This window comes from Hippocampus zosterae, chromosome 20 (genome assembly GCF_025434085.1).
Source record: "Hippocampus zosterae strain Florida chromosome 20, ASM2543408v3, whole genome shotgun sequence".
Taxonomy (NCBI): Eukaryota; Metazoa; Chordata; class Actinopteri; order Syngnathiformes; family Syngnathidae; genus Hippocampus; species Hippocampus zosterae.
In genome coordinates, this window is record NC_067470.1 from 8413834 (window position 1) to 8431368 (window position 17535).

General features: G+C 44.8%; 1 protein-coding gene across 12 annotated transcripts in view; it reads left to right on the top strand.

Annotated features, from left to right (window-relative positions):
• The window catches only part of eya1 (EYA transcriptional coactivator and phosphatase 1), a 42811-nt gene extending 27140 nt beyond the window's left edge, over window positions 1-15671 (top strand). For all 12 annotated transcript variants that reach the window (XM_052053711.1, XM_052053713.1, XM_052053712.1 and 9 more), the window contains 7 exons: window positions 55-144; window positions 10155-10213; window positions 10904-11064; window positions 11162-11276; window positions 11381-11502; window positions 12819-12919; window positions 14923-15671. In XM_052053711.1, the coding sequence (XP_051909671.1) occupies window positions 55-144; window positions 10155-10213; window positions 10904-11064; window positions 11162-11276; window positions 11381-11502; window positions 12819-12919; window positions 14923-15003 (729 nt within the window). In that variant the 3' untranslated portion in view covers window positions 15004-15671. The remainder of the gene's footprint in view (window positions 1-54; window positions 145-10154; window positions 10214-10903; window positions 11065-11161; window positions 11277-11380; window positions 11503-12818; window positions 12920-14922) is intronic.
• The last annotated feature ends 1864 nt before the right edge of the window (window positions 15672-17535 follow it).

Genomic DNA, 17535 nt, shown 5'->3' on the forward strand with positions numbered 1-17535 from the left:
CGTACAAAAAAAAAAAATCAAATAAAATCATGATTTCTGTTTGTTTTCTTTCAGGATCCGCCGTCATCGGTATCATTAGGACTACGGATGGAAGAAATGATCTTCAATTTGGCCGACACGCATTTATTCTTCAACGACTTGGAGGTGCGTCTCTTCTTTTCTTTTTTTTCCCTTTTTTTTTTTGCCTTCTGTTTGATGATTTAGTGTTTTCCGAGAGCTATAAAGTGTGACCGCAGCGTCCATAAGAAGCAACTGCTTCATAGCGTGGAAGCCTCCTTCTCAGTTATCAGTCTCATACCGTAGACGCATTACTTTCCGAGCCCTCGAGGGACGCCATGAATTTTACATGTCAGTCGTACACAACCCCCCCAACCGTAGCGGCGCAATTTGTCAAGCTTTAGTGTTTCTGCGCCCGACTCCTTCTGTCTGTGCGTCACGCTGTGTGTTTGGTGTCGCTGTCCACCTACGCCACACGTTGCTTCCCACAACGCGCGGCGCGCAGTGAATTTCACTTCCATGTGCTTTGATGCAAAAGACGAGCCGAGCCGCAATGCTATTGTGATTGTCTGTCGTTCTGGGTGGCTAAATTATTTGATGCCTTTCCAAAATGCCATTTTGAATGCCTTCGTTTTCCTTCAGACAAGTTTAGCATGCTAGCCGTGGATCACGCGCAAACCCAGCACACATCAAACATGTACAACTCATAGCTTATATAAAAGCGCTTTAAACATACCTTGCCTTTACTTTGCAGCCTTAACAGGAGTCCGAAAGTAGATTCCGGAACAATTCGTGCCTCAGTGGAGAGGTGCCAAATGTGCCAAAAGCACGAGAGCAGTCTGTGTAGATGCCCTTAAAACAGGTTCTTCGTATTTTGAAGAAAGTGAAGACCAGTTCCTCGGCACAATTCAGAAGAGGCCGCCCCATTCGGACGAAGCTGAGACGTTAGCATAGCGAGAGACAGAAAAGTAGACATATGAGTCGGCCATACTATCATGACAATGTTGTCTGGCATTTCAAATGAGTACTGGGAAACAAGCTAAGATGTTTCAAGAGAGCAACCTGGACAGGATTGATGAGGGTGAAGAATTTTACATGTAGCCCTCCAATACTAATATGCTATCAGTTACATGCTAATGTAGCACGAGAGTGCAACCCGCGAACGTGACAAGTTTTATGAGTACGGTATATAAAATGCGCTAAAGCAGACGATAAGTATTTGACGTCATCCCCTGGAGGTGGGTGGGCACTATTTTGAATGACAATTGATCAAGTGCTAACATCCTAACTGTTGCTATGCTAACCTTAGCATGAGACCACCCTGGACGGGATTGATGAATATTACACATTTTGTGCCGTGGTTGAGTTCTGAAGTGCTAACATGCTAACAGTTATCATGCTAATACTGAGTAACTAGAACGCAACGTGGGGAGAGAAAGATATATGCAGATCCACAAGTAATTTAAATGGGGAAAAACTAAAACACCAAAGTGCTATCAGTTGATGATATTGTTATAATTCCCTTCCTGAACTAAGCCTAATGTCCGACCCATTGTTTCTTCGATATGGGACTGTTGTTCGCTGACAGTGGTCGGCCAAAGAGGAGCCAAATTTTGCCAAAGGTGTATTGATCTCTCCCCCTAAAAGCCAGCCAGGCTGAATCACATGTTAAGTGCAATGCCGAAGCAGTCGCTCTTCCTCTCCGCTGATTTACTGTACAGTCATCCGGGTTCGAATAGCCGCGGCTTAAAACGGAGTGTGAGCCTATAAATACCTCTGCCGGCAGCAGCAGCAGCAGCAGTTATGTATTTAAGCATGTGAAGAAATGCATATGGTCCATCTAATTTAGTCGGGAGCCATAAAGGGACACCCCAGAAGGCTGTGCAGGAACACAGGTGCAGAGTTTAGTGCGAGTGCGAGGGGGCCATCAAAGTCTTAACACTGCCTCGGTCGAGCCAGAACATGAAATATGGCCGTGGCAGTTGACTCAATGTTCGTACTGTATTTCCTGACATATTAATTTGACACATACATTCATTCTTTTAAACATTTTATATAATTTGTTTTCAATACATTACAGTGGTACTGGTAAATTTCTTAACTCGAAAATTTTGTAAGTAGAGACACGTTTTCCATGTAAATGCCCTAATTCGTTCCAAGCCCCCCCATATTTCAGACATAAATGTTTTCTAAAGCATTAAAATGCATTAAAATATGTAACAACTACATGTTACAATGGGATTATGCACAACTCTCATTTTTTGTGCAATAAAGTAATAAATAAACCCAAAGAATAAAGAATAAAAATGATGGTCATTTAACTTTTAAACTGCATCATCGTTTTGTTTTGTTTTGTTTTTTTGCCCTGTTTAGTTCATGTTATTTCTCCGAAGTGTTTTTTGCTTTGCGTTTGGTAAGGATCTGATCCATGGAAGTTTGCTTTTGTCGGTTTTTAACAGTCCTTCGAAAATACCTTTCATATCTTGAAATTTCTTTCGTAACAAGAGGCAATCATCGACGTTCCTAAGTAGAGGTACCACTGCATACATTTATTTTTTTACGGTGCTTAAACTCAAGGACAAGAAACAATAAAAATCCACCATTTTGTCTCCTGAGCCTCAGTTTTGAGCGGCGTAGCCAGTAAGGAAACCCCACAAGAATGAGACTTGTGAGTTTACGATAGTTCCGAAACGCTCCTTCAGCGAGCGTGTGGGAACCGGGGGCCTCTATCTCAAGCTCCCCCCCACTTGCGCTCTCCTCTCTGTGGGGTACAGGGCCGGCCGTCTCCCGCCCCCCTTCCTCCCTGTCCGGGTGAGAAAACAACTCTGACAAACTCGGGCGGCACAAAGGGGGGTTGGCTAGTGAGGTCTCTCAAGGTGGGAACATTTTCAATTAGTGGCCCGATGCCCCCTTCACGCTCCGAACCCACCCAAGCCACTTCCACACTCCGGATCGGTGGAAGCAATCCCGTGACACCGAAAGCTGCCTGCTTTTTTATAGCTCGCCGGGTTGAAGCGAGCACTCGGGCCTGTTAATGAGAGATGCTGTGAATTGCACGCTTAGCTTGTGCTACAGGCCTCCAAAGTCTCTTTGCCGCGAAACCCAGTCTATTGGTTTTAAGTCTCGCCGTAGTCGGGTTCAATCGCGCTCAATTTCGCCAGAATGCTAGCTTGATGTTGTTTTTGCTTTTGCTTGACACCTGTGCGCATGTGTGTGACTTTTTTGGGGGGGGCTGGGGGGGGGGGGGGTCTGTCCTGTTTGGGAAGACTTCCAGTTTTGCAAATTTCCTATCACTCTGACAAAATCCAGAATCTATCGTGGCTTTCAAAACAACCCCCATTATTGGTACATGAAAGGGTTCATCATTCCATCATTTTTATTTCCAACTCTTTGAAACTCATTGCATCATCGCCTCGCCAACCAAATCGAATTATAAAACCACTGAATCACACCACACTGAATCTTTCCCATCTATCAAGATTCGACTTGCTCTCGTTTGTAAAAAAAAAAAAAAAAGCATCTCACTCCACTTTTGTTTGGTACGATTGGTTAAATTATTCATTCATTCATTCATCTTCCTAACCGCTTGATCCTCACTAGGGTCGCGGGGGGTGCTGGAGCCTATCCCAGCTGTCTCCGGGCAGTAGGCGGGGGACACCCTGAATCGGTTGCCAGCCAATCGCAGGGCACACAGAAACAAACAACCATTCGCACTCACACTCACACCTAGGGACAATTTAGAGTGTTCAATCAGCCTGCCACGCATGTCTTTGGAATGTGGGAGGAAACCGGAGCACCCGGAGAAAACCCACGCAGGCCCGGGGAGAACATGCAAGCTCCACACAGGGAGGCCGGAGCTGGAATCGAACCCGGTACCTCTGCACTGTGAAGCCAACGTGCTAACCACTGGACTACCGGGCCGCCCCTGGTTAAATTAAGTCATGGCAAATAGTTCAACCATCATAACCGATTAATTTCTTATCCTGACAAGAAATAAGATTTTTCACGACCATGCCAGTATTTTGTTTGCCACCGTTTCATTTCAGCAACGACAAACTGTTTGGCTATCAGACCCAACTAATTCTTATATTGAAATGAATGGAGAGGGCAGTCAAGGGGTGACGAAATTCCTTAAGCTAGCAGTTTTCGGTGTTGATTTAAAAAAAATAATTGACAAGAAATCCAATTTGCCATCGTCATCACAGACGCAATTGATATTTGGGGTTTTTTTTGTTTTTGCTTGCCGACGTTGTTTGACTTGGGTCCTGACAAAACAATTCAACCATCATACCTGACGAGAACACAAAAATTTTGCACGCCACGTTTCCCCTCACTCCTGTGAATATTTGTCAAACCAGCATACGCCTCTGCTTTTGTTTGGCACCGTTGTTTGAATTCCGCAACTGTTCAAGCGCGGCTCGGAATGAAGTAGCTTGGAAGAACTCTCCCTTTGTTACCCCACATCCTGTGTTTGACCTCCAGGTATAATCACAGACCCCCCCCCCTACCCTCCTCCTTCACCTCCTCCAGGTCTATACCTGCGGTGGGAACTAAGAAGGGGAGGAAGACGGCGGGGATCAGTGAATGACAGCCCCTGCCGGTAGAGTGTCGGTGTCGAGAGCCTGCGAACCCGCCGATGAGCCTCTCTCACGCGGCATTAGGAATCCCGCGATGACGGCTGTTGTCCGCGACGTGATGAACCAAAAGTCATTACGCCGCGGAACCGGCGACATTTCTTCGAAAACGGCAGACAGGAAACCAGAGTGCGGGGGGGGGGATATGGGCTCAGCGATTTTGGCGCATTGGTGATTAACCTTCGCTTTGGTCTCCTCCGAGTCGCCATTCCCGGGCTATACAGGAAGAGTCGGGCCGTCATCGCTTGATTGCTTGATGACAGACAGCCGGGGAACAAAGAAGCCTTCTGAAAGCTTCCTCCCCCCCACCCAGCTGAAAAAGTTTTCAGCAAACAAGGGAAAACACAGCGTGCCACAGACAGGAGGAGAGGTTGAATGATGGCCAAATGGCATCCTGTCCTCAATTACTGTGCGTTTTGTGGGTGTTTTATCCCTTGCGCCCGCTTTTTTTGCTACGTTTCCCTCGTCGTTAGTATTCACCACATTTGACCGCCATGGTTATCCTGGTGAAATTGTTCATTGAGTAGGAAGCCATTGGCTTTATTGTTCTTCAGATAAATAACTGTTGGAGGTTATTTCTGGCAAGAATGGCATTTTGTGAAAGAAAAAAAATGGTGTCGAAAATTTTGCCCTGAAGCAAGGCTAATTTAGTAAGATGGGATTTGGTTGACATGTCTTTCATGGGGAGACCCACAAAAAAAGCCTCAGGAACTAATATCCAGAGACAAGGACTGGGTGTCAAAATGTAACTGCGCCTTGAGATTTTGGATGACTGCTACCAAAGTTTAGACACGCACATTAATTAAATGGGAGACTTCAATTGCAAGGACTTTGAGTTCACAATTTTAAGGGGCTTCACAGAAAAAAATTGCAGGGATCTTCATCCTGGTTAAAATGTACATTTTCGCGTTGTGACCCAAAAAAAAGACTCAGTTGTGTTGTGCAAATACTTTTCTTCCCAACTTCCCTTACGAATATACATTTTTGGAGACTTTCCCATATCATGTAGAGCCACAAAAAAGCTTCACGAACCCATGCCACGAGAAGCGCGCCGTTTTGGTTCGAAGCTGCCATTTCAAGGTCGACCTCCAAATCTCAAAAATCTCAAAATCTTTCAACAAATGGACGATGCTCCGTCACGAAGAATTTCACTCAGTTCATCGCCGCTTACAACTTTGATATGCACGCGGGTGCTTATGAACCGAACAGAAAAGAGTCTCTTTCTAGAGTACAGTAGGAACATCTGGTCTCGGTTAACGGTGATTGTAGCTTTTAGAGAGAGCGCGCTGTTTGCTTGGTGAGCGGGAAGAGAGAAGGGGTGGGGGGCGGGATGGATGGAAAAGAGATGTTCAAACGCTTCTGAGAAAGTCCCTCGCAATTGTCGAGGCTAGTCAGTCTCTTACGCCCAAAGACTTATGCGCTACTTTCATTTGTATTCAGGGAGGCATTATTCCTCATGCAGTGTTCTGACCATTTCACCCAGGCACCGTAAATTTCCCGGCACCGCCATTTTGGCCGCTTTCCATTTTGACCATACAGCTGTAGTTAACGGGCCTGAACCTGCATCGTCCATCCATCCATCCGTGGCTCTGCGGTGTTTACGAGGCCCTCAGAAGTGGCTCCTAATGAGTATGTGTAAGGGGTTACTGTATGACATTACTCACGGCCAAGCTCCTCCATTCGCTTCCTCCCCTCCCACCCCTGGTCCTCCCAGGGAGTCCGGTGCAGAGGTTTATGTGAGCCCCAGCAGGGAACTGTAACTGTTTTTCAGATGCCCCCCCCCCCCCCCCACCTCCAACCGCCCTTTCCTCTTTGTTCGGTCAAAGCGGGTTGATAAATGTCTCTGTTGCGGTCCTAAGCCGCCAAGCCTACGAATCATTCCCCCTTCGTAAACCTTTCATGATGTTGAAGACGTTCCTCCGAGGGTGACCTCCATGTTCCAGATCATGTCGGATCCAACCTCAAAAGACTGAACCCAACAAGCTGCGATTAGGTGGTTTGGCCCGATGAGTGGTTTGGTCATTGGGCCTGCTTCATTCGTAGCTAATTACTGAACATTTGAGGAATTCCAGTGCAAAGGGAACTGGGGGGGGGGGTCTCTAAATGGAGCCTTTATGAGGTACTTAACACCCAAGGAGTCATTGCAGTTTTTTCTAAACAAGCAAAGCTGCCTCTACCGCGAGAAAACAAAGCGAGGACACAAAGCTAGATACAAGATTTAAGTTTTATGGCGATCTCTGGTAAATAAGTATACTTCAGTGTATATATACATACATATAGAGTGCTACCTCTACTTACGAACGTCTCGTCATACAACATTTTCAAGTTACGAAATGCCTCAACACGCTTGTTACGAAAGAAATTTTAAGATACGAAAGGTAAAAATACAGTATGTGCTGCAACTCGCAGCTCCGAGTTTCCTGAACGCAATATACTCATAGCTGCTCTGCCATTGGCTACTACCAAGCATCATCCTGGCATCCCATTGACTAAGAGGGACCTCTACTTTATGCGTCTGTGTGTAGATAGATGGATATGTGTCGATGCAGCGTCCTCGTCATTCACCCCTCGGGCCATGAGGCGTTCCGATAGTTTTACCTAAATGTGAATCACTCAGAAAAATTGTTCACCAGTCGGGCAGTTAAAAGTGAAATGACCATCATATTATTTATTTGTTATTATTTATTAATTTATTGTACAATAATCATATTGTAACATGTGTTTGTTACATATTTTGTTGCAATTTTATGCTTCAGAGAGCATTTATGTCTGAATTTTGGGGGGGCTTGGAACGGATTAGGGCATTTACATGGAAAACGCGTCTCTACTTACAAATTTTCGAGTTAAGAAATTTATTGCAGAACCAATTCAGTAAGTAAAGGTACCACTGTGTGTATAGAGAGAGAGAAATGATATCTGAAGGCAGACCCCCAACTCATTGGCAAGAGCCAACCCTATCTTGTCTCCTGGCTCACCATGCATACCACCACCTGCACTTTCCGTTCCAGCAGTTTTATTAATTTATTTATTCATTCGCAAAGTCCGCACTCGAGTATAACGCTGCATCACAGCAAACTGCTAGGTGAGTTTCTCAAAAGGAGTGAAGTCGGTAGCTAAAAGCTCCATCTTGTGGACCGTGAGGCCTCCATGTGAGGTCACTTTCGGCTTTCGACCCGCTATCGGTGTTTGGGAGCCTCAAAGAGGGAAGGTAAAAGGGCCACGGGGTCAAAGTCTTTTCCTCTTTGGATCCAGGGGAAGGAGACCTTGGCGAGAGAATGGCTGCATTAGAGCGGGGGCTTGGAGACGGAGGTGGGGGTGGAGTGGGTCAAGATTTTAATTCTGTTAAAAGAACAGCTGGTTTGAGTTTCTCCTCACCTCGCGCTCCCCTTCCCCTTTCTCTGCGCAAATCCAGGGAGATGAAAAATTTGTTCAGAGGGGAACCAGTAAAATCGAAAGGGTTTACGGTCCAAAGCCCCTTACCCTTACCCTGCTCCGGCGTTAGGAATGCAATAACGTCAGCGTTTGGCCTCGCATACATTGACTTCGAACCAGGAAGTTCCACTGGCTGTTTGGGTGTCCTAACAGCCGGATGGGATTTAATTAAAAAAGCTTTGACCAAAAAAAAAAAAAACCTGGAGGGATTTTTTTCCAGACGTGAGAAATTATTATTTTTTAATCATTTTAACTCCAAACAGGTGATTCAGGGAGCCGTTTTTAATGGCTTTTGCAGGAAAAAAAATATGAGTCTGTGCTTACATATTAAACGCACGGGAACGCATGGCAAAAAAAAATAAAACAAAAAAATTAAAGGAGGCTCGAGACCTTTTAGTTGAGTGTTTTGCTGATTTCAACCTTTTCATATACTTTTGTAATTTTTTTAATTTCATTTTATTGATTCATTTTAATCACTGCTATTTCTGTTTCCCGTTATATCATCTTATTTTATTTAGTTTTAATCCGAGTGTGCCGCAGTGGGGGGCTGGATATATTTCGGGCTGTCGGGATGCCGCCATCATTTGGGGTCCTGACTCAGTGCGTGGTGGTCTCCTACCGTTTGTCTGCGTTGGGATTGCCTCTGTCCCTGCGAGTGGGCGGAATCATTGGAAAATTAATGTTATCGTATCCTGTTGCTGTGCCTTAGTCTTCATGGTCCGTTTATTTTTATTTTTTTGCCACCAATGTCACTCATTGGTTGAGCGTGGTGAGTGTGGGACGAATAAAGGATATCTTATCTTATCTTATGATGTCTTATCTTAGCGTTTATTTGATCATCATGATTACATTGAACAGCAATGATAATGGTTGCATGCTTGTAGTTTCCAGCACCCACTTTGGGACTCTTGTTTTTGTGAGCAGTGCGGCGCGTGGCATGTTTCTGTCTCTGGTTTGACCCAATGATGGTCATTTCACCAGATGAGCGCCGGGGCCAGCAGATTCTGCAAGAAGTCTGCCCTGCTGTGGGAGTGATCAAAGGCGATAATGATGGCTACTCAAAGCGCCGCTTTTATTCACTTGAAATGCGGCGCGCTAGAGTCCCGACATGATCTTGTTAGAGCTTCATCATACCAATACAATGAAGGCGACATGATTTGACTTCTTTTTTATACTTTTACAGCCACGATTCTTGATTACGACCTGCCACCTCCATTTTCACTCTGCTGGGTAATTTCCTAGCTTCGGGATTGCGTCCATACTCGAAATTTTTTGCTTCACGCTAGCACTCCCTTACATCTCTTTATAAGTGGATGGGGGGAAGGCGGGGGGCACTCACACTCGCGCTCGCCTATAAATGGAAAACTAAGAACAGATTTTCTTTCACCGCCGCTCTCCGGCAAGCCTTGAGCCGGCCGGTCGGCCGGCTGGCCGGCTTGCCCAGGGGCCTGTGATGGTGTGTGGCGCGGCAGCAATCAGAGGTCATAATTTCATTGGCGGTTAGCATCAAGTTCAATTTTTCTAGTCGGTTACATTTAGCAGAAAGTCTGGATTGCGTTATCAGTCTGGATTGCGTTACCGCTCGCCCCGGACGGACAGACGGAGCTGGAGAATGGTGGGACCTTTCCAAGAAGAGCCAAATAGAAGAGTATTAGCGCGCACGTGCGCTCGCAAATGCACGATTAGAGCCAAGGTCCCCTTTTTATACAGCCGCCTTTATTTATATACAATGCAGCGAAAGATGGCGGCTCAAGTACAAACCCGTGTTGCTGAATCTGCTTCTTTTTTTTTTTTCTCGTTTGCCTCTCTTGCCTATGACGAGGTTGGGGTTTGTTTAGACGGCGCTGGTGAGGGCACATGGGAAGAATTATGGCATGTGCTGATTCAGAAAGCTCTCGGACGAGGCCTTTCAACACCGGGGCGCCCAGCCAAATGCCAGCCAGTTTTTTTTTTTTTTTTTTAAACGGAGGTGAAAAATGACAGCGAGCACGCAAGCTCGCGCCTGGCAATTTTCTTCAATAAAGACGCCTATCCAAACACTTAAAATAGATGTGGGGGGCGTACTGAAAGGTTATGTTTTATGTTTTGTAGGAATGCGACCAGGTGCATATCGATGACGTCTCTTCGGATGACAACGGTCAAGATCTGAGGTAAATTGGTGACTCATCTGGATTGACGTTTTTAAAAAAAGAATTTAAAAAAAAATACCTACCTGCCAGGCGTCTGCCGAGGATGAGTAGTTTTACTTTAATTTACTCGTATGACTGTTCGAACTGTTTAAATCAGGGGTGTCAAACTCATTTCACTTTGTGGGCCACATACGGACTCGGTAGATGTCATGTGGGCCGAACCATGAACATTATGCCATATTGTGCTATAAATCACCAAAATATCATCTCTTTCCTTTGTTTTGGCATCAACAAGCATTGATTGGTGCTTTTATATCATTTGCTGCATTGGGTCTATCTCAGAGACAGACTGAGACTGCTGTTTTCTTCTCCGATCAAAACAATGTAGTCCTCTACTGCGATCAAAACAGTGTGCCCCCTAGCGGATAATCCACGAATTGCATTTTATTTAAAATATTCATTCAGTGTCTTTCATGCATTTTTTTTCACTTTTAAATTATCCCGCGGGCCGGATCGAACCTCCTTGGCGGCCCGCGGGCCGTATGTTTGACACACCTGGTTTAAATGCTCAAAGACCCCCCATCCGCAAAACACTTGCAGCTGAAGCGTCTGACTTCATTTTGCGATTATTTCCTACGGGAATAAATTGTGGCGCAAGTCACGAGAGGCATTGACCCACAACGTTTTGGTTTTTCTCTGTCCAACCCTCAGCACGTACAACTTTGGCGCAGACGGCTTCCACGCGGCGGCCACCAGCGCTAACCTTTGCCTGGCCACAGGTGTGCGTGGAGGCGTGGACTGGATGAGAAAGTTGGCCTTCCGCTACAGACGGGTGAAAGAAATCTACACCACTTACAAAAATAACGTCGGAGGTATTCCCCCACCACCTCCCACCCCAACACCCCTCCCTCACTAGTTGGGTACTTTTCCAAGCGGTCCAAGGCAAACAATGTTCCCGAACACTTGCAGGTCTCCTGGGGCCGGCCAAGAGAGAAGCCTGGTTGCAATTGCGAGCAGAAATTGAAGCCTTGACGGACTCCTGGTTAACACTGGCACTGAAAGCACTAACGTTAATCCACTCAAGGTAAAAGTCCGCTGAGAGCGGGAAAAGGGGGGAGGGGGGCGGGTCTGGTTCCCGGGAAATCTGGATTCTAATGCCGCAGTTTTGGGGCGGGGGGGTATGTACAGGTCAAACTGTGTGAACATCCTGGTGACCACCACGCAGCTGATCCCTGCCCTTGCGAAGGTCCTGCTCTACGGCCTGGGCATCGTCTTTCCGATTGAAAATATTTATAGCGCAACCAAAATAGGTAAAATATTGCTCTTTTTTGGCGGGGGGGGGGGGGTATTTTTGAGGAGAGTTTTGGTGGTAACAAAGAGATTCAGTGGACAGATATGATTGACGTTTACATCTCTATATGCTTGTAATGCAACTTCAAATCGTGTTTGTTGACATTCTTTTTCGGTGATAGGACCACAAAAAACATAAATGGAAAAAGGTAAATCGGGTGATAAGTAGAGACCGTACCAGCTTATTGGTGGATATTATTCCCCAAGTAGCAGACAAAACAAAAAAGTTGAAGGCATATGTTGACATGTCATCAAGTTGTACTGCTTTACTTTATTTTAATTTCGAAGGCCTTTTTGACCAAATTTCGACGCAAAAATGTTCCCCTAAAAGGCTTTTTTTCCCTGACCCAGAAAAACTCATCGTCAGATTTTCAAAATTCTTGCTCCGTTTTGCTCATTTTAGGGACCATTTTAAGAGTCATGTCGCTACACAGTTTGCTACTATTCTTTATCCTCTGCAAAAAACAAAAAAAGCTTGACATTACCGAGCATTACTGATGCGTCGTGACTTCCTGACTGTTGTGTATCTGGATTTACAGCCACTAGGTGGCCAAGGCGAGTATATCAGAAGGAGCTGCACAATGTCCAATGAATTTAAAGCCATGGAGTACGACTTCATTCTTCGCATTCTGTTTAATTATGCCATCACTGTACGTTTTTATAAATAACAATAAAAACATAGTTATATTTTCCTCTTTATAAACACAATAATATTTAGTGTTGAGGTTTGTGGGGTGAGAGAGAGAGCCTGGAACAGATTAATGGCATACTTTGAACAGAGAAAGATGATTTTTCAGTCAGCCGATTGAGTGAAGCGCCACGGTGAATGACAAGACATGGCATTTCTGTAAACTGCCACTAGGTGACAGCATCGTGCGTCTTTTGTCTTCAAAGGACGAGTAATTTGTTTGGCGGTTTGAGGGGTTCTTTTGGGAACACGTGCTACCAAGTGACGAGTCCGGGGAGATCCAGTCCAACAGATAGGATTGATATTCACCATGTGAAGGAATAGGCCTCATCAACCCGGGGATTATTTTCTCTGAGCGGGGGCCTCTCTCTGCATATGAAACCACTTCGAGACATTTATATCATTCCACAGCTCGAGCAAAAAAAAAAAAAAAAACAGCCCCCCACTCTTCCGGCAATCCTGTTTCCAATGCAAAATAAACATCATCCCCTGTGTGTCGTTTTGAGGGCTTCTTGAAAGAAATCTTACGTTCCCGTGACTCTCTCGGGGCGCCGCTCATCCTTTCATCTTTTGATTCTTCCCACACAGGTAAAGAGAGCTGCTTCGAGAGAGTCGTCCAGAGGTTCGGCAGGAAAGTTGTTTACATTGTCGTCGGGGACGGCGTGGAAGAGGAACAAGGCTCGAAAAAGGTAAAAGATCCAAAGATCGGGAAGGAGGCGGACTGGGTGTGAAAGGCTTTGAAGCAAAGCGTCGAATATCTTCACGTTTTTGTGAACCCTCAATCTGATTCCTCTTTAACATGAAAGTCGCCATTTTCTTGACCGAATTTTGTCCGCACTTCTTGCCGGACCTGCTCTCTTCTTTTCTGATGGAGGTGTACAGTCTTGGAGGTGTTTGAAACAATGTCTGCCATCTAGTGGTGAAAACTGCGAACATCTTTAATTTCTAAAAATAATTCGAGGGCCACGCTGCGGGACGGGGTGGGTCATGTGGCCCGCATGCAGCCGCCATGACTGATCTGTACTTCAGTTATTTCCAGTTGGTCTTCCAAAACTTTCAAGTCGTGGGGAAAAAAAATTAATTTGGTGTTGTATTGTAAATTTCCCCATTGCGGGACAAATAAAGGATATCTTAATCTTATGAACCACTACTTTTAGTTTTTGGTTACATCCTCAGCACTTGAGACAATGTTTCAAAATACTTAGTGACCCTTTTTTTTTTAACTTGCCCTTGGGGAATACTCTTAAAAAAAACGAATAGTAAAATTAAACGAAAACAAAGGCAAATAAGGACTAACAAACCTGCTCTCAATACGAATCGAAACTAAATTTTTTTTAAAAAGTCATAACAAAATAAAAACGAACCGTCATGAAAAATTGCAAACTGTTTTAACCCCGCCCCCGTCATCTCCTCTTGAAAACGGAGAAGCAAATATCCTCCACCACCTCATGACATCTCAGCATTTGGTATCTGAGTCGAAGAGAGAAAGTCTTTGGTGTTTAATCTGAGCTCTTTCCTCCAACATATCAGGTTTAGGGCGGTCGGGGGGTGGGGGGTGGGGGGGGGTTAGAGGGGGAGGGGTCGATGCATCATAATTATATATTCCTGCTCAGTGCCCTCAACTGTGTGAAGGGGTGTAATGCTAGACCATCCCTTTCAGCCATGTTGAAGGCCTACATAAAGGAACCTTCAATCAGGGGAGGATATTGGCTGTGTCGGCACGGGATGGAAAAAGCTCCCCCGCTTCTTTAAGTCGACTGCTTCCTGCTGCGGTGTGTTTACCAGAGGGGGGGGGGGGGGGGGGGATTCATAAGTGATAAGCTATTTCTTTCATGCCATGTATTGTACGGAAAGGTGCGTAATATGTGTGAAGTAATGTTTTTATGCTGCTATATGTTTACAGACGTCCTCTCTGGCCTCACCAGCATCGTGAGAAAAGCACTTTTGGCTAGGAGGGGGGGGGGGGGGGTGGAAGACAAACAAACCAAAAAAAGTGAATACTACTGGCCCGAGCGAATAGGGCCCAGATAGCATCTCCATACTTTTCAACTTGAAAAGCCAAGACAATTTACAAAACAAAAAAGCTTGAGAGCTTTTTAAGGGTCACTGCAGGTCCTCCTAAGCGGAACCTTGGAGAGGTTCTACTGCTGATAAAGTCCAAGGGGGGGTCGGGTGGGACAATGGAGGAGCTCGTTACTCCACCTGTGAGGAGTTCCTTTCAATTCTCCCGTGACTCGGGTTTCCCCTCCTGCTGCGTCCTCACTCGCCTTGGGAACAGCCCGCGGCCCTTTGCAGAGGGTGGGGGGGGGGGGGGGCGGTTAGTGGTGTAAAAGCTACATCTACGCGACTAAGTCATCAATTACCATATTTTGGTTTTCATGGCAGAATTGTGGACTCTCAATTTCGGATTCGGACACCTGCTTGCGAAGAGTTTCATTCGGGCCAATTTTGGGTTGATCGTTGAAAACTGGTGTGAGCCCACAAAACGGCCAGTTTTGAACCAAAATGGCCGACTTCCTGATAAATTGTGGTCGCGGCAATTTTTTTTTTTGTCCATCTTTTTTGAGAAATGGTAATCCAATATCGAGTCAAGTTGTTACACCGGTGTGGCGTTGGGTATTTTCTGTACTTTTTTTTTATCCATGTTGATGTGTTTCAGTGAGTGACCCGTGGCTTGTCGTTCCCCTTGCAGCACAACATGCCTTTTTGGAGGATTTCCAGCCACTCGGACCTCATGGCCCTCCATCACGCTCTGGACCTGGAGTACCTGTAGCAACATCTACCTGGTTTTGGCTTCTGCCTTTTCCAGATCACACTTGGGAGGGGGGAGGAAACCCAACACAATCGGCCCCTTGTGCTATGTGTGCTGTCTCATCTTCCAAGAGAAGAGGAGGACGGTCAAATGTGCTGACATCCGGTCACACTTTGTCTTAAAACTTTTTTTTTTGTTTGTTTCTTTGTTTGTTGTCGTCTTCGTCCCGAGAGGTGAATTTTACAGCCGTGCTTACTGTGAAAATGGACTGCCTGGACTTGGTTGGGGGGGGTTCACAGCCTGTGAGGCTTTCCCGGTTTTTTCGTCCCTATCACCTCCACGCTAGCGCTTCTTATTTATGAACTCCGTAAGAAGGCCAAAAAAAATACAAAGAAAAAAGAAAAAAATAAACACGTTCCTGAGGACTCTCCGGGCTTTTCTAATAATTTAAGAAAAATGACAAAAAACTTTATTTACTGAGACAATCCTGTACAGAGTTGGTTTGGGGTTTTTTTTTCTGAGCGTGTGTAAAAGTTTGTAATCACTGGACAATTCCTTCCTTATATCCATGTGCTCTCTCCAAGAGGAAGAGGGGAAAAAAATAAGGCTTTTTTTATTGAACAAAAAAAAAGCTTGCAAAAGTGTTTGTGTTCCAAGTTTGTTAAGTAAAGGAAATATGTAGATAATTGCATTTTTGTGTGCTTTGTCAAGACCAAATTTAATCCCAACAGAAACCCTGTACTGTCCTTTGTCGTGCTACGGCGGACCTGCAAGAAGAAGGGCTGCGCCGCAGTGGGAGTGGTCACAGCCAACTTCAGTAACGGCCAACCAACGTCGCTCCAGTCATTTCATTCAAATGAGGCATGCTCCTCGGAATGATTTCAAAAATATCATCTTTTGACGCCCGCTCTTGGCATATTTATAAATAAAATATATCGTGCTAGACCAGCTGTTGACTCTGGCCACGGTCGGACATGGTCTGAGCATGCCACCAATTGTCACTCCGCCAGGCACAGTCCAAAGTTCAAGGTTGGTGCACTTGCCTCACGATTGTATTCAATAATGTGCTTGAGCATGGGAAGAAAAGGTGCACTTTCCAATTATATGATAATTGCCACTTTTAAAAAATTACATAAAATGCATTTCAAACTCTTGCTATTTTTTTTCCTAATGGGGTGTTAACATTTTGAGGGACAAATTATTAGTATTATCTTATTATTATTATTATTATTATTATTATTATCTATATCAAAACAAGCTTGGAACATTAAAAAATAAATAAAATGAACCATGGAAAAACCATTTAACTATTAAATACATTGAAGCCCTTCTACATGTGAAAAACACACCCACACACACACACACACACACATGCACACACACACCCACCCCCACACACACAAAGTAATTTAAAATTACAAATTCACAGTTTAAACATGTCCCTCCAACTGAAATTTTGGACTATTCCACAAGTCACACATGCCACACTAAGTTCCATCATTCACATCCTCTGCAAGCCGTGGGAAGGCCAAATGTAAGTTTGCGCATTTATTTTTCTGTCTATTTGATTATATTTCTATAAGAAAAAAAACAAGGGGGCGCTGGGGCAAAATTATGTTTGGACATTATTTGTTGGTCTTTTATTGCCATGTTGTTTGTTGTTGTCTGGACTAGATAAGATAAAATGGTCTGTTGTTATTTTGAAGAGCGGCCGCCGCAGCCTAACTTTGAGAAATGTCAGGAGTTGGCTCATCGCTCCATGAAGCAAATAATAACTGGAGCGGGTCGAGGTCTTGACCAAACCATCAGGCCAACATGCTTATCCGATCTAGGTCAATAAAATATGCTTCTGAGTGGTTTTCAAGTGTCTCGGTATTTATAATCCAGAATTTGACATTCTGTTCATATTCATGCGGATATGGAGAAATTGCCCAAAAAATATAATATAATGTGCTTTTTATGCCCTTCTACCACTGAGATTTTTTTTGGGGGGGGGGGCAGTCATGGGTCTGGTGTATTGTCTGGTTAAAGACACTTTGCTGGCCATTCCAATCTTTCAATTTTTTTCTTTGCTTGCATTTCCTAAGTGGATTTCGATAATAATTCACATTAAATCACGATCGCAATTTTTTTAGGGTGTGTGGGGGCGGCAATTATTTTCTTTTAATCGTTCAGCCCTACTGCAGACAGTATGTATTAGTAATGTAACCTTTGTTCATCAGTTGGGTTTTACTTTACACACAAACAAAACTGGAGTTCTGTATTTTCATGGAACAGCAGGAGCTGGTTGAGGTAAGTAACATGTGGCATAAAAGCATCCACAGCGAACAACATGCAACGCAAGCCTGGATGGGGACAGCCAAAACCGAATTAAACATGGGAGTGTTTTTTTTTTAACTGCACTATGTATACAATACAGTATGTTCATTTTTTTTGGGGGGGGGGCGGGGGGGGGGTGGAATGAGAAGCGTTGGCCGGGTGAGGCAAGTGTGCCTGCCAGGTCGGGACAAAGTAGTCAGGCTGGAACAAACCGCGGGAATGCACCAGTACAAT